The sequence below is a fragment of the Prionailurus viverrinus genome, chromosome E1 (assembly GCF_022837055.1).
Source record: "Prionailurus viverrinus isolate Anna chromosome E1, UM_Priviv_1.0, whole genome shotgun sequence".
NCBI lineage: Eukaryota > Metazoa > Chordata > Mammalia > Carnivora > Felidae > Prionailurus > Prionailurus viverrinus.
This window is the reverse complement of record NC_062574.1, coordinates 28846174-28869488: the sequence shown is the minus strand read 5'-3', so window position 1 is coordinate 28869488 and position 23315 is coordinate 28846174. Positions and strand designations below refer to the sequence as shown.

Genomic DNA, 23315 nt, shown 5'->3' with positions numbered 1-23315 from the left:
TCTCTGTCCCAAAAATAAATAAACGTTGAAAAAAAAATTTTTTTTAAAAAAAAAAAGTCATTTTTATGTGGTTTTTACTTTATGTTGTATACCAAAAGAAGGTCTGAATGGATTAATAGTTTTAAATTTTAAAATCACATCTTAAAAGAGTTGCCGCCTGCTGGCATGGGGAGTCTTGAATTTTCAAGGTTGAGTATAAAGGCCCTGGGGCATAAATCCTTTTTAGGATCAGATCTTCAGAAGTGCCCTATCTTTCTGAGTCTAACTTGATGCCCTTGACATGCTGAGGAAAATGGACTGTTTTCTTCAGGTGCAGAGGTGTGAGGCGAAGCCAGCTCACTCTTGTCAGTTGCCACAGAGCAAAGGTGCAAAGGTCAACGTTCGCCCCAGACTGTGTAGGCAAGGGCTGGGGACCGATGTCTCCATGGACACCCAAGCTCGGATCCCTGAACAGAGGGCACCCAGTGGTTTTAAGATGGGAGCCAAGGCAGGGAGGCTTTGTCGAATCTGGGAGGCGTTCAGGGGCGAGTAGGGTTTGAGCACCTGCTGCGTGCCTTGCCCCGGGCTGGTGCTGGGAGACAGTGCTTATTAACAAGGCGGATGTGGTCCCTGCCCTCTGAAGCTCGTGGTCCGGTGAGCATGACAACAGTTAACAGCTAATCCTACAGATAGTTAGTTATCCTCATAGAGTTATGGGGTGCTTTAGGAGCACATAATAGAGAATGGAAATCAGTCTGAGGAATCAGGGAATACCTCCCTGTGGAGGTGACCTGTTAGCGGAGCTGAGAAGGTGAGCAAGCGAAGGGTGATCCAGACAGGAATAGCCTTAGAAAGTCAGGGTCCCCGTGTGGAAACCTGAGAGCCCACTGGCCTGGCGGAGGGGTCACGTCCACATGGGGCATGTGCGAGGAGAAGTGCCAGGCTCGGTGCCTCCAGGATTAGCTTTGACCCAGCTGGTGATGGGCAAACCCTCGTGGTCTGTGATTGGCTTCTGCTTCTTGAGGGAGGGATGTGTGATGAGTGATGAATGGCAGGAACTCACTCCCCTGCCCCACTTATTTTCCCATCTCTCATGGTTGAAGTTATGCCTTCCCTGAGCTGCAGTAAAGAAGTAATTGTTGGTTAAAAATGTTGTCATGGTTGAATCTATTCGTCCTTGAGTTATGACCTCCCACGGGCCACCCCCCCCTACCAATCGACATCCCTGCCACTTAAGGCTTTTGCCTTTTGCCCATGGAGGTCTGTTGAGGCTGTTACCAGGCAGAGCCCCCAGGCTTCAGCCAGCCCCACCTCCTGTCACAGAGGTTTTCCTCCTTCTCCAGTCAAGCATAGAGCCCTTTGGATGGAATTGGTGGTGTTAGCCTAGCCTGCACCAATTGGGTCGTGGGGACTGGGTAAGCCAGTGGGGAGAGCCTTGGACTTGAGAACCAGGAAGTCTGGACTCCTCACCCCATGAGCTGTGTGACTTGGGACAAGTGACAACATCTCTGTCCTTCGGTTACCCCATCCTTAGATAGGAATATGGGAAACTCTCCCTTCATAGGGTTGTTGATGATGAATGAAACCATATCGTGTCCATTCAGTGCTACACTTCATCAAATCCAAGGCATCATAGGTGGTGAAATTCATCTTTGTACAAACATTCAGAAAGAAAAATAAATATGCTGTTAATTAACCTGCACCAATGCTTTCTTATCACAATGACCGTGAGATAGAGCCTACTTTCCGAGATGTGAAAATGTGAAAAAATAAAAAAATGCGTGTCTTCCAGTCAACAAAATACAGCAGTACATACTCAAATTGGGAGCTGTTATTAGTAAAGTAGTGGGGAGCCCCAGGCCTTCCCACCCAAGCAGGTGCCCAACACCCTTCCACAGTGCCCAACACCCTTCCTGCCAGTGACTGGGAACACAAAGCAGCAGGTGTGACTTGTGCTGTGGCACCTGTAGTCTCCTGCTCCATTCAGACCCTCAGCCCAAGGAGTTGGATTATCTTTCTGCCTCCCAACAAAGATCCGTGCACAGGGCTCCAGGCCTCATCAGACCCCAGTCCTCCTGAGGCCCCAGCCACTATGGTGAAGGCCTCCAGACATTCGCTGAGATGGGCTTCCTGAGAGCTGCCAGAATGTTCCCCCAGCCAGGAACCAGCTCAGCCCAAGGTCCAGGTGGAAGGGGTGAAGCACGCACAGCGCCAGGGAACACGCTCACAGTCTCACGGCCTGGTTGGCCTCTTGCCTCCTCGGCCAGGCTGGAGTGTCTGCCGAGCCTCTGATGCACTTGCTGGAGACTCCCGGAGCTGCCCTTCGCTTGCACTGGCACAGCCTGGCATCCCAAGCCTCTGGACTCTCTGGGCAAGGAGAGTGCCATCTGCTCTTTCGCTTCTTCCCTCTTACCACGGTGGCATCGGGCGGAGTCTGATCCTTCGCTAAGGTGGGATGGCCTGACATGTCCCCACAAGTCACCTGGGTCTCCTCCCACCCCCCATGGCGTTCATCTGTCCTTGGAATCACTACCATCACCCGTAACATGTCAATGCCATCACCATGACAGTTTGGCTGATGAACTCGGTGCGGACAGAAAAACATTTTTTAAGAGCTCTTTAATGAAATGAGGATTCAGTGATTGACATTTTTGTTGTTAGAAGAGCAGAAAAAATCTGTAACCCTTGTACAGATTTTTAGAAGTGAGACTATTAAACCATGAAAGCTTTTAAATCCATTCGCTCGGCAAATATTTATTGAGCACCTACGAAGGGCAGGCACTGTTCTAGATGCTTAGAATGCATCAGGGAGCAGACATTCTAGGGAGACAACAGATACACTGGTCTGTAAATGACTCGGGAACTGTGAAGCTAATTTTTAAACACCCTTTAAGGTTTTCTCCGTGGTTGGGGAGATTGCATCAAAGGGAGGCTGATGAGCGTGTAGTCGCACTTTATTCTTTCTTGATCTCTCTTGATGTGGCTCTGCCTACGTCCTTGGGAGGAAACCTACAGCTGTTTTGGTTTTAGCTTTCAGAGCCTTTGACAGAATCTTAGAATAATCAGCCCGATGGGAATTGCTTTAAAAGAATGCAGGAGAGCGGTGGAGGGGTCGTTCTGAGGCCAGCTCTCCCTGCCTTTGAGCCGGACAAAACCAAAATCAACTGAGACCCTTGGAAAAGTCTTTTAGCAGCCTTCAGACTTTGTTCCACTGCCTTGCGGCGGCCAAGAGGTACCCACAATTATCCAGCTCGGTGCACTGGAATCTCTGGTTTTTCTTTTTAAATTTTTTTTAATGTTTATTTTTATTATTAGGAGGAGAGAGAGAGACAGAGTGCGAGCAGGGGAGGGGCAGAGAGAAAGAGAGACACAGAATCGGAAGCAGGCTCCAGGCTCCGAGCTGTCAGCACAGAGCCCGACGCGGGGCTTTAACCCACGAACTGTGAGATCATGACCTGAGCTGAAGCCAGACGCCTAACTGACTGAGCCACCCAGGCGCCCCTCTGGGTTTTCTTAATGAAAATCGACTTCATAAAAGCAAACATGATTATTGCTGACATATTTTTTTCCTTTTGGCCTTCTCTGCCCTCAGCCACATAGTCCTACTGCCTTTAACTATCTTGGCCTCGCTGGGCACACTCTATTTAACATGTGTGATGCCGCTGGTAGAGTGCTACCTCGTTGCTGAGGCCTTGGAGGAGCTTCAATCTGCAGGCCGGGAAATAGACTCTGTAGACCAGCTGAAGAAAGCCTAAGGCATTCTTAACAATGCTCATACTGTGACGTCCCTGTGAAGTCTTGACCCATTGTTCCCCGACATTAAGCCCCTCTGAAATGAAAGGGAGAAAAAAATCATCATCTAGAAGAGACGAGCTGTAATCCTCGGGTGTTCACTCACAGATCAAAAGGAGATTGGCTGGAATTTAGAGCCGCTTGTCTAGACCCGTTTGTCTTTCCCCAGAATATCTGCTGAGGTGCTTCCCGAGGAGGTCTCCATTTGTTCAGCTGTTTCCTGGTGGGCAGGAAATTCAAAATCTAGCCCTTCCTTTTCCTTCTAGCACAACACAGTGCACCAGAACTTTCTGTGATGGTGGAAAGGGCCTATATTTGCACTGCCCAAGATGGTAGCCGCTAGCTGTATGTGGCTACTGAGCATTGAAGATGTGGCTCCTACGACCAAGAGGCTGGAGTTTTTCATCATAATTTAGACTTAAATTTGAATTGGACAGCGTAGGCCTAAAGATGCTCCTGGGCTTCGGGGTCTGGGCGTCTCGGTAGACCTTGGCCTTCACGTCCTGGCCTGGGAAGGGCTCAGGCCCTAGGTGTTGCATCTGGATGCATACCTCACTGAGCCAACGTGGTGCCCTGGGCAGTGCTCTGCAGCCCACTTGGCACATATGTCATGCTCGGGCAGGTCCCTGGATAAGCAGCCCTTTTCTTGTCTCTTTCAAGTCGGGGGCCTGGTGGGAGCAATTTTCCATGAGTGAGTAGCTGAGTCACAGAGCCCGGGAGAGGATGAGTCATATGCCCAGCCTAGAATGCAAACATATTCCAGGGTTGGAGCGAACATCTTCTAGAGTCGGAGCAAAGATCGAGAACCACAGTTCAAAGAACTCTGCCGGCATCCCCGAAAGGAGGCCCTGAAGTGATCTGACTGGCAGATTCAAATGCTGTTGTTGATTTCTAACTTGCTTTCTTTTTTCTTTTTGTTCCCCACAATGGAGAGCCTGTCCTCCAGAAAGGTGGCCATCCAGGCAGCAGGCTTAGTTTTTCCTTTAGCGACAAGAGATAATTACTGCGGGATTGATCAGGCATCCAGAGTACTGAGCAAATAAATGGTGCAGTGGCCGGTGCGGGAGGGGCCCCGCTACTCATGGAAGGGGTGGCCGGGTCATCTCGCTGTAATATGGCTTGATGGAGCGTCCACGTCGGTGTGCTCTAATGTGGTGTTCATATGCAGCCAGCCAATTTCCCCGTGAGGCCGGGGCGCTGAGCCGTTGGAGCAGAGCTGGGCTGCACGGCAGTAAATGAAGAGGAAAATTGAAGTAATGTTGTATTATAAATTTATGATTTCATCTGCCTGACCCAGAGGATGTTCGCGATGGGGGGGCGGAGATAAGATTCCCCCCCACTCTGGCAGGTGCCAAATTCTCATCTTGGTGGTACAGGAGACAGTATTGACGTGTCCAGGAGGATTGGGGTGAGGCCCAAAATTGGGGTGAGCTTGACCGTGCTTGTCTTCCTTCTTGTTGAAGATGGTCACATGTGCCCGGAAGAAAGCAGATCTGGGAGATCTGACTCCCTCCCGAGTCAGGGAGGGGCTGGGCGTGCCGCCCTCCCCCCCACTGTCTCCCACACACACACACCCTGAAGGAGTCTTGAAGATGACACATGGGTCTACACTTCTGCTGTCAGATTAAAATATTTCAGACCCCTAGTGCCACGAAGTTAGAAGCAAAGGAGTCATTTTTCACCACGAAAGCCCCTAGGCAGCAGTGATTTGGCTGTTTGCATATAATCCGTTTATCAATATTGTTGAAATAATGGTTTAAGAAATCTAGTCATGAAAGATCTGATTTGATAGCGGGTGATTAATTCGGAGGAGAACTGAGCTGGCCAGCCATGAAATAAATACCAGGGAAGAAGCCGCTGAGCGTGCGTCCGCTTAGGGCATCGAGTCTTAGCCTCTATCCCTTCTTCTCTGTCCCCGTGTTCCTTTCCGCACCGGGTGCCAGAGCTTAGCGTTACACTTGGATACCCTGCTCTTCAGCAGTCGGTGCAGAACCGCCAGGTCATCCTGTCTTGTCTGGGCAGCCTTCTGCCGGGGAGACACCGAGCGCTGAGCAATATACACCCAGGGAAAGAGCAGGCGACGAGGCCCTTTTTGGGGTGGAAACAGGTCAGTTGGCCAGTGAGTTGCAACTGCAAATTTGGAAAGGCTCTGGCTGAAATAAGGGAAGGGAAGGGAGCCACGGCTGGTCTCAGTTGAGAGTTTGGGCCCGTCCATGCTGCATGGGACCTTGCAGAGCTTTGTACGGCTGGCAAGACTCAAGCTGACAGAGGACAAGGAAGACCCTCCCGCCAAGGGCATGGCCTTGGACCAGAGGCAAGCGTGGAACCCAAGTGTCCTGATGCCCACAAGGGCGAGCCCCCCTTCTGGGTCTGATGACAGTTCCTCTGGTGGAGCAGGAGTTATGACACCAGCAGGCATGGAGATGTGAGGAAGGGCGGGTCCCACCTCTGGACCTCTAAGGCATCAAAGCTCTACGAACAGGCAGCAGGAAGACCAGCAGACTGTAACTCAGCGCTGCCGGAGTCCCCTCCAGATGAAACCTCAGGAATGATCCTGTTCCTTTGGCCCGCGCCGCAGGTCAGAAGATGCTGGTAACGTGTCCAGATGCACTTGGGACACGGATGGTGAGACCCCAGAGCCTGTGTCTGCGGGTGTTTAAGTTGCTGTACAAAACCGCAGAGACACTGCTGCCCTCGTGGCTGGAGGGCATGGAGACTATCATAAACCCCACCCATCAGAGCAACTTCCTACCAGCATTTTGGTGGCAAGAAACAGAAACAACTCTGGCTGCTGGAAGCAAAAAAAGGAGGTTGTTGGCAGGGGCTCATCAACACACAGAATTGCCAGGAAGGCTGGAGAATAGGCAGGAACCGGGGAGCTGGGCGGTCAGCCACAGCCACAACCCAGGCACAACCCAGGAACGACCTGGTCAGGAGGCGACCGTTGCCGCCGCCGGGTGCTGGGCTCACGCTGATGTCATCAGAATAAATTCTGCATTACCGCCCCCTCCTCCGCCCCACTAGCCCCAGAAATGGATCCAAGGAAGACTTCCGTTGGCTGAGCACAGGCTCATGACCTACTTCCCAGCTGCCTGGCTCAGAGAGAGCAAGGGCCCTTTTCTGCTTCTGTGATGGGAGGCAGGCCTCTCTCTAAGACTCAAACACAGAAAGGGGGTTCAGGTGCTAGGCAGCCGAAAACAATCATAGACACCCACCTCAGAGGTCAAAGCAAAAGTCAACTGCTGAAGAGCATGAGTGTAGTAAGAGTACGATCCATTGAGTGGAGGGAGGCAGAGTGGGCCTGATGGGAAGGGAACAGGGGGGTAGCCACGGGTCTCCGGTGGCCGGTAGAATCCGTCCAAGCAGGCCACACGCCAGCCTTCTCTGTAGCCTGGGGCAAGAGGCAGGGACATAAACCGTGACGTGGCCCGAGCAAACACGATGCAGGGTCGAGAGCCGAGTGGCTGCTCACTGGGAGTTTCATAATATATCACAGAGGACCACAGCAACACCAGAACGTTCCATTAGTTTCCTCTGCACCCAGCCTGGCAGCAGTTTCCACAAGCAAGCACCCCACAGTTACTGGCCACCCCCGGGGTGACCTGCTGAGATCATGTGGAAAATACGCTTTCTGTGAAATGCCCGTGAAAACATGTGGCACGAGGCTTCGGGGTGCGGGCCACGCTTCTGGTGCACATTTTAACCCAGCCAGAACCTCACCGTTCTCGGAGGGCCTTGGGAAGATGCTGTGACGCCCTTTGGAGTGTCCGTGCTTGGACATAAGCCCCTGGGACCCTGCCTCCCTTGGGCCATGGCTTCTTAAGCCCAGTGTTTTTCCAGAGGCACAGGGTCAGCCCTGAGTTTTGCCCCTAAACTCTCACCCCCCAAGTACTCCTGCTTTGTCTGGTGCTAGAACTGCTGCTCGCTGCCTTGGGAGGAGGCATTACAAGGACTTTAATCTCCTACTGTCAATAGCTTTAAGGTAAAGTACATTCAGGGTAAGCTCTCCAAATGTCAGAGCCAGGCGTAGGCCCCGTGTTTGGTGCTAACGCGTGGCATTTACTCTGCAGGTTCCAGAAAGTGCGTGGGCTTTGGGGGTCTCTCTGCCCAAATACAGGTTAATTACCAGCAGGCTGACAGCGGTGCCCCCAGCCACAGTAGAGAGGTGACCCAAGCCCTGGCTGGGTAAAGACCCTCACGGGAGACAAATCATTTTGTGCAGGAAAATAACTCAGGCTGTCCTCATTCTGGCCCTTTCTGGGATTTCACCCCAGACCGGAGGCAGCTGTACTAACACAACTGTGATCTTTCTCTCTGTGTTCAAGGCTATCCCAACTTTGTGGCAACCTATGGCCGCGGCTACCCTGGATTTGCTCCTAGCTATGGCTATCAGTTCCCAGGTGAGTGTCTTTGTCTCCCAGGGCTTTGGGGGGGCTGCATTTGAGGGGAGGCGGGAGGATCCCTAGAGAGAACACAACTCATACACCTGTCCATTCAAGAAATGACCTATAGGAGCTGAGGTTCAAATCCTCTGAACTCCAGGGTCAGGATGCAGCTCGATGTCTGATTAACCAAAGTGTGTCCTCGGTGCCGGGTATTTGAGAGCAGCAGCTTTTAGGGGAAAGGGAAGGAGCTGAGGCAGGAGCCCTCCCTCTCTCTACCCACTCTCCTTTGTCTGGAGCCGGTTACAAGTTCTCGCTCACTGGACTGGACTCATCCTCTGCTTCTCCTATCTCCCTCCTCCCTCCCTCCCACCCACCCACCCACATCCGTCCTTCCTTCCTTCCTCCCTCCATTCCCCCTCCCTCCCACTTCCTTGAGCTTTTCCTGGCGACCCTGACTTCTGTGCCCTTCTGTGTGTAACTGTGGTGTGCCGTTGGGGTTTGGGTTCGCTGTCGTGAGTGGGGGTGTGTAGATGGTCCCTCCCCTGCATGTGGGTGTCAGAGACTCGAGGCAGAGCCCACGGTGATGCCCGCTCACGTGCCCAGGGTTCCCCAGCTCCCATGCAGCTGGGAGACCTGGGACCCCCACCTGAGGCAGGCAGCCCGGACAGGCACGGTCTTGCAGGGGTGAGGGAAAGGGTGCTGAAGGAAGCAATGTTTCTGGGGCTTTACTTGTCCCTTGAGGGGGTGAGCCAGCCTTTCCCTGACCTGGAGTACAGACGGTATATAGGGGCACCTGGGGTGTCTGTGTGCAGAGCTGGACAGCCAGATTTTCTAGAGAAGGCATTAGCAACAAGCTTTGTCTTCTTGGGTTCTCTGCCAGGGTAGGGGAGGCTCCCTCAGGGGCTGGGCTTCCAGCAGTTTCACTCCTGGTTGGTCATCCTGCCTGGACCCAGAACTCTGAGAGGCCCAGGGAGCTCGGACACAGTCCTTAGAGGATCACATCCGGAAGCCAGGGAGGAAGGCAGGGGAGAGGTTCGTGAGGGTCTCACCCAGTATTTGCACGTCTCTGACTGAGCTTTGGAGCAGGGAAGGGTGCTCCAGAGGAGGTCAAGAAGCATTTGGGGCACTTGGAGCCATGCCCTACGGGTAATAGATCCTCACTCAGCAACAGAAGCCCTAGGCTCTTGCCTGGTCACAGGCGGATCACCTGACGTCTCTGGGCCTCATCTCTGTCTTCTGTAAACAAGGGGTTTGGGGCAGGATAGTCCCCGGGGTCTGTGCATCTTTCCGATTGTAGGGTTGAGAGGGGCGGGGCGGCAGGCACAGCGGCAGAAGTTCCGTATGGAAGAGTATGAGTAGGAGAGACTTCCCCGTGAGCGTGTCCCCTGGGGCCATCAGGGCAGGGCCCTCCACAGGGTGGCTCTAAGGAAGCCTCCCCACCCCCAACTCCTCTACAGCAGATGGCTGCTTTGGGGTGCCCGTGGGCCCCTCGAAGCAGGGCAGTGGGCACCACAGCCAGTCTGCACCTCCGTTAGACTTTCCCCAGCTACAGATGGGGACCCTGAGGCCTGGAGAGGCAGGAAACCCTGTTCAGGGGGGTCATAAGCAGCAAGGAGCAGGGCTAGGATTTAGACCCAAGTGGTCTGGGTCTTAACTGCTGCATTACACTCTCTCTAGCGTCCATCTGTCCAGTACGATCGCACTAACCACACGCAGCTACTATAATTTAGATTGAAATTAAAATGAAATAAAATGAAAACTCCAGTTTCTCAGTCATCCTGGCCACACTTCAGTTACTCAGCAGGCACATGTGGCTAGTGGCTGCCATTAGCACAGCACGTAGAAAGTTGGGCTGGATGGCGCCATTCTGGAGCATAAAGAAACAGGTGGGGGGTGCATGGTCCACACACGTATGTGCATGTGCTCACTGCCCCTCCCAGGGAGAGCTGGCGTGTCAACGTCCCCATTCACTGCTTGCCCATCCTCCTCAGCCCAGAAGCTGGTGGCAGTTTTAGGAAAGCCTTTCATGCCCCTCCCTCCCCTGGCTTCCTCACCAGGGAACATATAGGCTCCCATCCTGACTCACTGGGAGCACCGTGCCACTCTGCACACCTAGCTCAGCCTGCCTCCCGTCATACGCAGGTTGCCATTGCCCCTCAGTGAGGTCCTAGTCCCAGGCAGGCAGAGTTGGGGGATCCTAACATGGAATGATTTTGGGGGGTGACCGTGGATCCCATGCTAAGGGCCCTGTCTCGTCTAAGAGCCTGCCCTTGCCTCACGAGCCATCCCAGGAAATGTCTGGTAAACCTCTGTCTAAAGGACTTGTGTCCTTGGATCTGCCCTCAACGGACATGTATGCCACACAGAGAGGCGAGAGTGACCGACCAAGGCTGGGTAGGATGACATAGTCTTCCAGCTGCCCGGCCCTTCACTGGAAGCCAAGGCTTCAGGAACAGAGCAGAGGTGTGAGGGACCCGGAGGGGGTAGGACTGACCCTGTCCAGGGTCTGTGTGTCACAGTCACTGGTTCCTGTAGCTTAACGCAGTTGGCTGGACTTGATGAGGACAGGAATCTGTCTGGCCAGAGGCTCCCTGACCCATGGGACTTGGCTGTCCTCTTATCTCCCAGCCAGGAGACTCTCCAGTCCCCACCCTTGCAGCTCACACCTGGGTGTGAAGTCTTGTGTGCCCTCACCGATGGCCATGAAGAGTGAGGCCACCTGCTGTCAGGGAGGGTCGGTGTGTGGAGTGGCCCCGGGCTGGGACGAGGTGACCCCGTGGCGGGGCCTGGCCGCCCACATCACCCTGGGAGGAGGCAGGCCGGTTTCAGAGTCCAGCCCCCGCTGCCCTCACCCCCTGGAGTCGCTGCCTCTCGCGGGGCAGACGCCCCGTCTGCTGTTCCCCAGCAGCCTAGGTAGTCCCCTGTGGTGGCTCCCCTCGAGAACCAAATTTGACCCCTCCTGGAGCCTCCGCCCCGGGACAGGGTCTGTGAGTCGGGAGCTTTGGAATGCCCTGACATCTGCCTCTTGCCCCGTGCCTGTGAGGAGTTTTCTACCGGGCCTGGCGAGTGGGCTGGGTGCAAAGGGACAGCCCGGAGGAGGGCAGCCCAAATCTGCCCTCTGCTCACCCTTCTCCGGTGGACTCCGTTGACCCCTCCCCGCACCCTGGGGCTCTGTGAGTCGGTGGCAGCAGCACTGCCCTCCCCAGCAGACAGCCCTGAGGTTTTTGCTTCGTGATCTTTCTTGTCCATGTCCTTGCCAAGCGCCACTTCCCCCGTTTGCCGCCCCCAGTCTCTCTCATGATGTGTGGGGGCGCCGCACCCTTCCGAGCCCCTTTCTGGACCCATCCTTGTGGGGCCGTACGAGGGCTTACCAGGAGAGATGAAGGGACACCCAGGTCCCAGAGGGCCCCTGAGGTTGTTCACAACCGTGTGCCCTGGGTCCCCTCTCAGGACAGAGGGCCCTGCTTTTCACCTGGGCGGGCCCTTTCTGTGAATACCCACCTCCTGTCCTGTGCTTGGCTGCCCGTGTCCCTCAGCGGAGCCCCGTTCTGCCTCTGTGACCTGAGGTGGCAGCACACCGTCCGGGGCCGCACGGTTGGCGTTAAGCGGCGCCTGCCTCTGCCCACCCTCAGGATTCTGTGAAAGTGAGTGAGATGCTGGCAAAGAGGGCTGGACACGTATGGGTAATTGTTAGAGTGAGGAGGAGTTCTCTAGAAAGATCAACCACTGTGGAAGCGGCTCCTTCTTCCCAGGCCCAGTGTCCACCGCGTGCACCCCGTCCCCGTCCCCTGAGGATCAGTACTGGGGCTCAAAGAATGATGGTCCTCATCGGCGACCTCCGTCGTTTCCTCTCTTTCCCCCCGCCCCCTGGACTCTCGTGTCCATGTAATCTGTTAATTTCTGTTCTTATTTCACTTTGCAGACTATTTGCCGATTTCACAAGACATAATTTTTATCAACTAGCTCTTAAGAGAGGCATAACAAAGTGGGGTTTGCTACCATTACTAGACAGAGGACACAGTCCCGGCCGGGGCCAGCCCAGCCACTGTCCGTGCCTGCCGAGACTGTCCTAGCTGCCCGCTTGAACCAATGTTCTTTTTCTCTTTTTTAATTCTTGGAAAAGACTCATGTCCTCACTGCCTCACTCAGTTTAAAAAGAAATTTTTTTTTTTCTTGTGCGGTCCCCTGGCATTTTGCTTCTTGTACCCAGTGTGAACATTCTCCCCACCTACCCCAACCTCCCACCCTCACCTGGAATGTAACGGGACCAGAAGGAAACTTCTCACAAACTTTGTAGAGCCTCCTCAGGGGAGTCCAGGAAACAGGCATCAAATTACTTTAAATATTGACCAAATAGGCTTCTTGGGACATTCCACGGGGTGGGCTTTTAGTGCGGATGGCCCACGGGAGTTGGAGATATGTGACTTGGAGCACCTATGTCCTATAGTGGACAGTACCAAAAGTGAACACACACACACACACACACACACACACACACACACACCCTGTTCCTGTAAATACTAATGTGTGGAAAACTGAATCTGGAAGGAAAACTGTATCTGAAAAACCAGCATTATCTGGTTGTTTTTGTCCTTGGGGGCCAGTCCATCAGTGGCTATTGCCAATAACATAAGTACACCTGTCTTTGAGAAGGGACAGCAGAGTCACCTGGGTAGTGCCGTGTCTCGGGCACCGTGGGCACAGGAAGGAGGGGCCTTCCCCAGCACCCCCACCCTCACCTCCCTGCCCACCCTGGCCTTGAATTCCCTGGTGGCATCACGGCCCTTTGGCCCACTGATGTAGGAGGGGACAGAACACAGAGGGTCTCCCTGATCTGACTGGCACCCCTGATGGTCACCACCCCCCCAGAAGGGCTTGCTTTTCCTGTGATCCTGATCCCCTCCACTTCTGCATTTGAAATAAAATGCCCCCACTCTCTTGGATTGATGAAGTACAGCGCAGCAGGACCCTCAAGAGTCACCCCTTTGTTTATGCGCATAGTTTGTGAGAAGTGACCCACCCACGTGTTTCCTACTGGATGTTTTTGATGTGAGCAGATCCATCTGTTTGAATGTCACTGTCCTTGAGACCCAACCTGTGTGGTTTTGCTCGTCTCATTAAAGATGCTTGATGTAATAATTGGTTAGCCTCCTTTGATTTTCCTGCAGGCTTTTTCACGAGTGCTATTTTTTTTTTAAACATATCTGTACGGCTCCTCCCCCTCCCCCCCCTTTATTTTGTTTTGCTATGAATTGCTTTGCTTTGGTGAACTTGTCCTAGTATGCTTGCCTCGCAGACGTTGCGGCCATTGTGAATTTTCTTCATCTCTGTAAATAGTTCATCTGTGCTTCTCCCTAATGACGTTTTATTTTTCTCCCCCTGTAAGCAACTGAGGTAGAAAAATAAATTGTTTATCACGGACGTGCTGTGTGCTGCTATCTCTTAGCCTGACAGTGTCCTGTTCTCGCTCCGGGGGAGGTGAATGCACGGAATAACTGGTACCAATGACAGCCTAGTGCAGTTTCTGAAAGCATGTGAACTCCCCCCTGGCTGCTGCCTGTCGCCAGCCCTCCCTGCTTCCCCCACGTCCCCTGCATTTGTTCGAGGCGGTCCTGTCCTTGAACGGAGTGGCAGACCATGTGCACGCACTCTGCATGCAGCAGCTGCACGGTTAGCCCCCGCGGCCCTTCCTCTGCCATCACTCCTGCCCTCGAGAGAAAATGTCACTGGAACATCTGGAGCCCCTCCCATCTGTGCCCCAGGTGTGTGTAAGCTCGTGCACATGCTCGTGCACACCGGCCTATGTGTGCTTTGCACATGGTTTGCTTTCCTAACTCCCCTGCACAGTGTGGGTTGGAGACGTGAAGCTACAGGGACCTCATTTCCAGGTCCTACTTGGCCATGTAGTTGCCATGTGACCTTAAGCAAGTGATTTAGCCCTTTAAGCCCCCGGGATGATAACAGAGCCTAGTTAGGTTGTTAGAATGAAGTAGGATAACGTGTATCTGGGAACGTGCCCTGTAAAGTGGTAAATGCTATGCAATTAGAAGGTTTAGAAATCGTGCTCTTTTGTCACTCTCCAGAGTGGTTTTCTCTTCCTTGTCAACCTCAGTGGAGCTGCCCATTGGTGGATCTGCTTGTCAGCGAAAGAAATGATATAAGATCCCCGAGTAAAGCCAGAGAATTTCTGGGACTTCTTGCCCACCCTCACACCCCAACCCTGCAGTTTCAGTTCCTCCCCATCTGCACATTGGCAGGTGACTAGATTAGGTACCAGGTCTGGACGTGAATGAGGCTCACTCCTTGAAAATGCTCATAGTCCCGCTGATGGAGAGAGAACCAGTCGTCAGGGCCATTGGACATCGTGACAAGTGCTTAGCTATAAAGAGGGAATCTCTCTTTGCTACAAGGAGACAATGGTGGCTGCTTGTCCAGCCTAGGGGACTGTCAGGAAAGGCCCTTTAGAGAAGATGACATCCGAACTGGGTCGTCTCGCAAAGTCAAACAAAATTCACTAGGGAGAGAAGGAAAGGAAGTATATCCCGGGCAGAGAAATGACATGCTTAGACACTGAACCAGGTAGCTTTAAGAAAGAAAGAAAACCCAAAGTAATAATGACCGAAACAAAGTAAGAATTTGTTTCTCCCATGTAAAAGAAGCCTGGATGTGGCTTCACAGTATTAGAGGCCACTCTTCACGTTCTATTCTCTTCAACCTAAAACTCTACCTCATGGTCTAAGAAGGTTGCCCAGGCTCCAGCCATTATATACTTGTCCCAGAAGAGCACATCTCTTCCCTTTAATACTTCTCAGAAGTTAAGTGTGGCACTCCGCTTAGATCCCACTGATCAGATTTCATTCATATGACTAGTTTTAGCTGCAAGGGAACCTCAGAAATGCCTTTATTTCAGGTAACCACATGCCAGCTAAAAACAGGGTACTGAGGAAGGAAAGTGGAATACATATAGGATAATAATAATAATAATCATGGAATAATACAGAATACTCAGCAATCTCTGCCACAAACCTGAAAGAGGAAGCAGTACAGGTCCCACAGATTATACAGCAGCTTGTAGGGGGTATCTTGGGTGGGGGAGGGGAGACAAGACTAAAGAGAGAGGCAGGATTGATTTGTCAGATTCAGGAATTTAGATTTGATCCCGAAAGCAAGTGAAAACACTTACAGGATTTTAAGTAGAGGAGTAATGTGATTAGACTTCCAAGGTGAATCAGAGAGGTGGGGGGCCCGTGGAGAAACCACAAGGGTCAGTTCTGTTCCCTTCCTCCTGCACCTTCACTTCCTCTCTTTTTTCCTCCCCTCTGCCTCACTACCTCTTGGCTCCGTTCCTCTCCCTGCCTCAGGCCGGCTGGTGGCCCTGCAGGGGTCCATCAGCAATACGGGGGGACCAGCCAGGCTCAGTGGGAGCAGCCAGGCAGTGCATGGGGTCACCCTGGGACTCTGGTTCTGGAAGTCCCAGCTTGTGCTTGGATCTCTCCAGCAACAGAAAACAAGCTTCCTCTCGCGTGCCGATGTTGACTGATGGGTACTGGCCTCCTGGAGCACCGGCCTAAGAGTGATGTTGAGGCCAAGTCCTAGCTCAACAGAAAGAAAGAGGGGCTATGACTGATTAGTGATGCCTGCGCGGTTGCTGGATCTGGGACCCATGCCCACTCGCCACGTATTTCGCCTTCCTTATTTCTCTAATGATGGTTCTCGGGTGCTGGGTGATTTTCGGTCACTCTGGAAGATGGCTGTTCTGTTTCACACAGAGGGAGGTGGGTGTGGTCTGAGGAGAGGTGCGGGAGCTCCAGGACATCATGTCCCCTCTGGAGGACAAGCCTCTGTAGCCCACGGTCAGTAGGGGCAGCTGCCAGGTAAGCTTCGGTCAGGTTTGGCTAGTCTGAGCGAAGACAAAGGCTGAGTGGTCTGTGTTGTCCGGAGGGGCGTGGCCTGGTGGTAGAAAGCAGAGTGAAGAGAGCCCAAGTGCTCGGGAGGGGAAGGAGTTTGCCATAAGCTGGATGACTGAGGAGAGCGGGCCTTGGCCGTGGGAAACGGGCTGCTTCCTAAAGCGGCTCACACCCAACCTTGTCGCTTCTGTCTGGTTTAGGACGTTTCGTCAAGTGTTCAGAAATGCCCGTGGCTGCCCCATCAAAGGCCTAGGATCGTGCCTCGATTGGTAGCCTGGGCCAGTGCGGGGAGCAAGTGCTCCCTTCTGTCCACCCCTTCCTTCTGACCCCACTGGGGAGAGGTGATAACCTGCACTTGCAATCCTGCCTTGGTCTCTGCCGAGTTCAGGTTTTTCTGGCCTGTTTTTCAAGGGGAAAGAGCAAGGCCCTCCTCCCCCGGCCTCTGCCACCTTGTTGGGGGAGGCAGCTCCTGGCTTGCTGTGCTGGAATTGTAGAACCAGAGGCTCGGAGGACCCCTCACCTGGGTGTCCATTTAAACCTCAGCGCTGTTCTCCCACTGACCTGCGGCAGGGCCTGTCTCTTCACACCTCTGCCCCAGCAAGTCTCTCGTGCCCCCAGCAAGGGAACCCTGGTGGACCCCCGATCTGGTGGGTCCCCAGGCTCCGCCAGCACTGCCTGGCTCGTGGCTTCCCGTTGGGTTCCAGAACGGGGCCCACCCAGTGAGCCACGGCTGGCTCCTCGCTGCTGGGAGCCGATCTTGAAACGCTAAGACGAGATGATTGGCCGCCCAGGTACGCGGACGTAACCTCGGACCCGCGCACCCGGGCACCCGAAGTTCTGTAGACAAACGCTCCCTTGTCAAGAAGGCCCCTCCAGGGGCGCCTGGGTGGCGCAGTCGGTTAAGCGTCCGACTTCAGCAGGTCACGATCTCGCGGTCCGTGAGGTCGAGCCCCGCGTCGGGCTCTGGGCTGATGGCTCAGAGCCTGGAGCCTGTTTCGGATTCTGTGTCTTCCTCTCTCTCTGCCCCTCCCCTGTTCATGCTCTGTTTCTCTCTGTCCCAAAAATAAATAAGCGTTGAAAAAAAAAAAAAAAAAAAAAAGAAGGCCCCTCCTGACACAGCAGCCCGCGCACGTCTGTTCATCACCCACCCCAATCTGCACAGCCCTGCGGCCCTCACGCATCGCCTCCAGGGATTCCCCCCTTCCCAGCCTGGATCCCCGGGCCGATCTTAAATCACAAGCCAGCACCTCCTGCACCACGTGGCCCTTACCCTCTTGTTTGACAGTGGAAGCCAGGCGTAGTCAGGAAGGCCTGTCTGCTGCTCTGAAAGACGGAGAGGTCAAGTGCCAGCGCACACCCCAAATCCTGGCATGAGGGCCGTCGGGGCCGTGTGTGGGCCTCCGCCCTCCGCATGGAGAACCGGTTGCTGACGCTATTCCCAGATGAAAGCAGAGCGCAGTGCCTAATAGGCACTTAATAAATGTTTGCAGAAATGAATTGGAGCGATCTGAATTGACAGGAATTGCGGGTTTCACTTTCGATCAGCTTTCCATGCCTCTTGACGCTCTTCTGCATAAATGAAGGGAAATGCAACTACTCGAGCGCTGAGCTCCCCATGCAAAAGCCCGGAGCGCTGTGCTCATTCCAGGCCTGCTGGGAGAGTAAGGCCTCCTCTCGGCCTCAGTTTCCCCATCTGTCAAATGGGTCTCTTGATCCTTGCCCTGCTCCCTTTCCTCGCAAGTTGCTAAGAGGGGCACTGGGATCGGGCATGATCTAGCGCTTGGGAAGAGGGTAGGGTCATATCCAAGGAGGGGACCCTGCCAGAGGCTGGGGCAGCGTGAGGGAGGCTGCAGATGTGGCTTCAGACCTCCTCCTCCCGGGGGTTGAGCGCCATGCCTATCTGATGCCATCTACCCCCGATGGCCATCCTCGCTCGCCTCTCCTGCCTCCTGGAGCACTTGTACCACCAGGCTCACAAAGTCCCCGGTCAGCCTGTCAGCAGGACAATAGTCACCTTTCTTCAGGCCCTTTGGTTTTAATTTCTATCAGCTAAAGCATGTGAAACCCTGCCACTTAAATTTCTATCAGCTAAAGCATGTGTAAAGCCTGCAAAAGAACAACAAAGTATTTTATTTAATGTGTACTTTTGAGAGAGAGAGAGACAGAGCATGAGCAGGGGAGGGGCAGAGAGAGAGAGAGGGAGTCACAGAACCCGAAGCAGGCTCCAGGCTCTGAGCTGTCAGCACAGACCCCAATGCAGGGCTCAAACTCCCATGACCTGAGCTGAAGTCGGACACTTAACTGGCTGAGCCACCCAGGTGCCCGCACAAAAAAAAATATTGAGTGTGAAATTATTGGCAGGTGGCAGTGCATGGCCTGAGGGATGGACAGTGCATGTCCTCCCGAGGACAACCAAGGACAGACCAGAAGGCAGAGGTGTGGCCCCCATGCCCTCCTCCTCCCCAGGCCGAAGAAATGGAGGAGAGCCCTGCCCAGAGACGTTTCCCCAGAATGCGGGTCAACCTGGATCCCCTGCCCTTGAGGGATCCCAGCCCATGCGGTCACTACCTCTCCTCCCTGTGCCTTCAGGTGTGAGGGCAGGACATGAGCACATTTTCTGCAGTGTTCTGGAAAGGGTCATCAGAGCCTGCCCCGGGCTGGGTCCTCTCCGGGCACAGGGATGTTAAGCAAGCGAGCAAGGAGGGCCAAGCCTGGAGGACATCCCACATGGGGCCAGGTGTGTTCCAGTGCAGTCTGACCGGTGTGCAGGGGACGTGAGTACAGGGGACGGAGTCCTTGGCTTGGCTTGGGAGGCTCTCAGGAAGGGGTGATATCTGAACTGCGTTTTGAAGTCAAATAGAATTTCAGCAGGCAGCTGAGGGAAGGGTTTTCCACATCCAGCAGGTGTAAAGGCACCAACGCATCATATGCGTTCCTTCCTTGCATTCCTGCCTCTGTTCATTCTGTGGGCCCCATCTGGGTCGAGGCTGTGCCATTACCTGGCCAGGCCCGCTGGACAAAAGACTTTGTCATTGGGAAGCTGATGCCACTTCTCCCCAGACCCAGGGAATGAATTTGAGGGCCAGGGATGCCGTCCCCGCCCTTGTCTTAGGAGGCTGTTCCCGGTCAAGGCCTTTGTGGGTACCGTTGAACCCACCTAGTGGGCCCGGGCACGCTAGGGCTGGCTGCTTCTGAGGAGAACACAGCCTGCTAACACCTCCCGCTCCCCCCCCCCCCCCGCCCCTCCGCCCCTCCACCCACTGCCCTGCTCTGAGCCTCAGCAGGTGTCTCGCTGGCCCCAGGGCAGCCCTGGTTTTCCAGCCTCGCAGCTCTCTTAACGGTACATGTTTGAGGCCGCTCCAGGCTTTCTTCCTCTGACCTCTGATACCAGTCTTGAACAGGCTAGGGTTCAGGCAGGGCTAGGAGCAGCCCTTCCCCAGCCCCCTTGTGCCTATCCGCCCCTCCTCCACCTACCCATCTTTTGCGTATTCATCACATAGCTCTTAAGCACATGTCAAGTCACAGGCCCTGCCCTAGATGCCTGGGACGTGGTGGTGAACCAGAGAGACGTGCTGTTGCCTCTGTACGGCACTTGTTGGGGGCAGAGAAGTGAGCAGGGTTCCAGTCAGATGGAATGACCCAGAGAGGCTCTTCTGGCCCGCCCTTCCTAGAGGAGCTGGGAGGGGCCGGACAAGCCCGAGGGCAAGAGGGCAGCCAGTCCGGCTGATAACACGGGCACCAGAGCTCCGGGATCCACGTCCACACCTGTGGTCACCACGTCGCTGGGCCCCGTCCCTCCCTGAGCCCCTGCGAGCCCTTTGCCTCCTGCCGTCACATTACCCCACCAAAGTTCACGCTCACGCTTCGGATAAAACACCCCTTTATCACTCACGAGCAAATTATAAATGTTATCTATGAAAGCCCTTTGGATGTGAAATGTCATGTAAATTAATAGGATTTTAGAACAGGAAGGCTCCGGAGGGAGTTCTCAGCTCCGCTACTGTTATTACCTTGGGCAATAATAATAAAAATAGAAATAAAAGTTATTATTCCACTTGCTGATGGCTTGCCACATGCTGGAGGATGGTGCTGAGCACCCAGTGCCATCATCTCCCTGAATTTCCCAGCAGGCCCTGCACGGAGGCACCGTTAGCCTCCTTGACAGCAGAGCAGAAGGGACCCGGGACGGCAGTTAGGAAACTTTTCTTGGGTCACAACCAGTGAGTGTGGGAGATGGGACTTTGCCACCTTGCTTTGATCACTCTGCACGGTTTCCTTTAAGCTCTCCGACCCCGGAGCCCTTCCTCTGTTAAATGGGGCCGGTGATGTCTTCCTGGCAGGGGGCGGGGGTCAGGCTCATTGGGATGATCCCGGGTCCTCTAGGAAGGGCCCGGCCAGGGGAGACTTTCTGGTGTCTTGGCCGTGGAAAGTGCTACAGTGGTAGCCGCCGTTTTGCCATTGGTGTTCCGCTTACTTTCTCATCATTTAGACCAGACTCTCTCACGTATCGGCGAGGAAACAGGCGGAGGGAAGGTTCTGCCATTCGCTCTTGCGGGTTGGGCTGGGATGCAGTGGTAGGCCATACTGACTGTTAAAAATGTGACATATTTCTGTACCTGTTGGTAAATAACAGCTGCCCAGAGCCCCCCGGAGTGCCTCCCTCACCACCCTGGCTTTCCCCCAAGACTCCCTGACCATCCATGGTCCACCCGTCAGTGATGCCAGATGCAGCGGTGCTCTGCCAGTTGATGGCAGAAAGTCTCATATCTCAGGAGACCAAAAAGTGGGGGGCGGGGGGGTGTCTACATTTTGCATCCGGGGGGGGGGGGCAGGGGGAGTTGAGATCACAGATGTTAGTGCTCTCACTGAGCAACTGATGGTGCCAGGATGGGGACCTGGGGTCTTCCAGCCCAAAGTCTTGGGGTGCTCAAGGCTTGAGTGTTTCCTGCCCTGGTCCAGAGAGGTGGGTGCCATCGGCGTGGGTGTTTGGAACCGTGCTGTGGCAGAGCCATTGCAAAGGCCCATATAGAATGAAGCTGGAGGCGGAGGGTGGGGGAAGGTAGACGTGGTAAGGAGGCCCATAGAGACTCCAGGCCATTTAGATTTAAATGGATCAGTGAGAGACCCTGTGGGGAGGAAGCAGGATTTTTTGGCTCCGCATCTGAAATTTGGGGAACAAGAAGAAGTGTGAAAAGCCATCTGAATAGCCAGCTCTAGAAGGACCAATAGTGAGACCAGTGGTTTGTCCTGACACCCATTGGGGGTAGGTGGGGGAGCATCTCCTAAGCAGAAATTGCAGTGTTTACAAGGAGTGGGGGGAGAGAGAACTCTCCCTCGTGAAAGGAGAAACTCAGAATAGTTGCCGATGTGTCCTTAGAGGCCACGGTCCGGAATCCCTTCACCTGAAGATCTTGGTCTTGGTCTGAGAGAGACAGGCAGGTGTTCCTTCTGTGGCAAGTGGGGAGCCCTGGGTTATCCAGGACCACAAGCTGCTGGCACAGAGCAGCGAGGGCTGCTTTCGGCATGAACTCCCTGCGGCCATCCTTGCTCTTGAGGTCTCGCCAGAGCGTAAGCGTGATGTTGAACAGAGTGTCCTCGTACGGCCAGGAACCAGAGCGCGTGGAATGTGTCAGCCACTCTGGATGCAGGCCTCTGACCAGCGCTTCTGATTGCTGCCCGCCTCTTCGAGCAGAATTTGGGGTAGCCACACCCAGGGCTTGAGCTCAGCTAGGAGGAGACCCGAAAGGGGACACAGGGCCTGGCTGAAGACTGGACGGGTCCATGAGAGATCCCTCCCTTCTCCCTGGCAGAGTGAGCCTTTATCTAAGGCCCTGCTTATTATCGGCCAGTTTCCTCTCCTTCCCAGGGAGCTGGTTTGTGTGCAGCGTGGTCCCACAGATGGAGCCCCGCCCCCCGTTCTTGTCAGAGGCTAGTGACTGTAGGCTCCATGAGGGCAGAGAACACGTGAGTTTCGTTCACTGCTGTGATCCCAGTGCTTAGAACGGTTTCCGGCATGTAATAGGTGCTCAGTAAGTATTTACGGAGAGCGTAAGCGTCTGGAGACTGGGAGGGCTCTAACATAGCTCCCTGCAGAAGTTCAGGGTGAGTGAGGGTACTGCGGGCCCCAGCTCTCTGTTGGAGGGTAGGAGGGCCCAGGAAGAAGGATGCTGGGCCAAAGTCCCCACGTAGAGCTCTCAGCTTCCTGGCTCCCAGCAAGGAAGCAGCGCCTAAAGTATGTTCTCAGTTCTCCTCCCACAGTCCTCCACCCCACACTCCAGGCTGGGAGCTTGGTTGAGACTAGGGCCCATTATCAGTCACCAAGGAGATCAGAAGCCACAAAGCTCCACCGGGGGGGGGAGGGGAGGGGGCAGGCCTCGCCCCACTGCTGGTTCTCAGGGGCACGAGGACGGCGGGCTGTCTGCTTTGCCCGCTGAGCGCCTCTGATTTAGAAGGAATCCGCAAGCACACTACCTTTCCCTTCTGGCCGGGCGCCCCCGGTCTGTGCTTGCCTCTTCTGGGAATTTTCACGTCGTTTCCAAAGGATGCTCCCTGACTTCAGTTTTTATGCTTCCCCGAACCCTTTCATCCAAACAGAGGCTCTCTGACAACCAGACCATAAAACCTCGTAAAGGTTTGATGTGCAGCGTTCCTCCCCTTCATCCGCATTGAAACATCTAAAGAGAAAATTAAGCGAGACAGCAGTTGCATTAAAAGTTATTTGGGACTATTTTCGTGCCACCCCTCTGCCGTAGTGCCAACGCCTTTGGGGCTCGACCCCAGAGCCTTTCACTTCCTTTAGGCCTGAGCCCAGGCCACACACCCTTCCCCTCCCTACACCCAGGCAGGCAGGCCTGGCCTTCTCATCAGCCCCTCTGCCTTCCTCTCCAGAGGGACCTTAGCCAGGTCCCAAATGACGGTCATTTTCCTGACTGAGGATGAGACCCCACACCGTCTCCAGCACCTCTGCCCCAGTAGGAGCTCCGCTCCTCTCCTGGCATGGGGGGTGGGGGTGTCTCCAGGAGAATGGCACTCTCGGTGTCCTTGGGGAATGTCAGTCTCGCTCCTAAAAAGGTATGTGGAAATCAGATTCGTATTTTAAATGCCAGGAACTCGGGGTTTTGTTTTTTTCTGTTTTTCAGTGGACACGTATCATAAGCTTTCTTCAAAGCAAAATTTTAGTTTGATCATGTAAATGTGTCCCTTTGGATATCAGTTGCCCCCTCTTTTTCAGACCCTCTGTTCCGATCTGAAT

General features: G+C 54.2%; 1 protein-coding gene across 4 annotated transcripts in view; it reads left to right on the top strand.

The window, feature by feature from the left end:
- MSI2 (musashi RNA binding protein 2) overlaps positions 1–23315 on the top strand; it is a 394401-nt gene that overhangs the window by 333313 nt on the left and 37773 nt on the right. For 3 of the 4 annotated variants that reach the window (XM_047833111.1, XM_047833110.1, XM_047833112.1), the window contains exon 10: positions 8097–8171. In XM_047833111.1, the coding sequence (XP_047689067.1) occupies positions 8097–8171 (75 nt within the window). Of the gene's footprint in view, positions 1–8096; positions 8172–12078; positions 13578–23315 lie in introns of those variants that run through there. The other variant, XM_047833113.1, reaches the window with a different exon arrangement.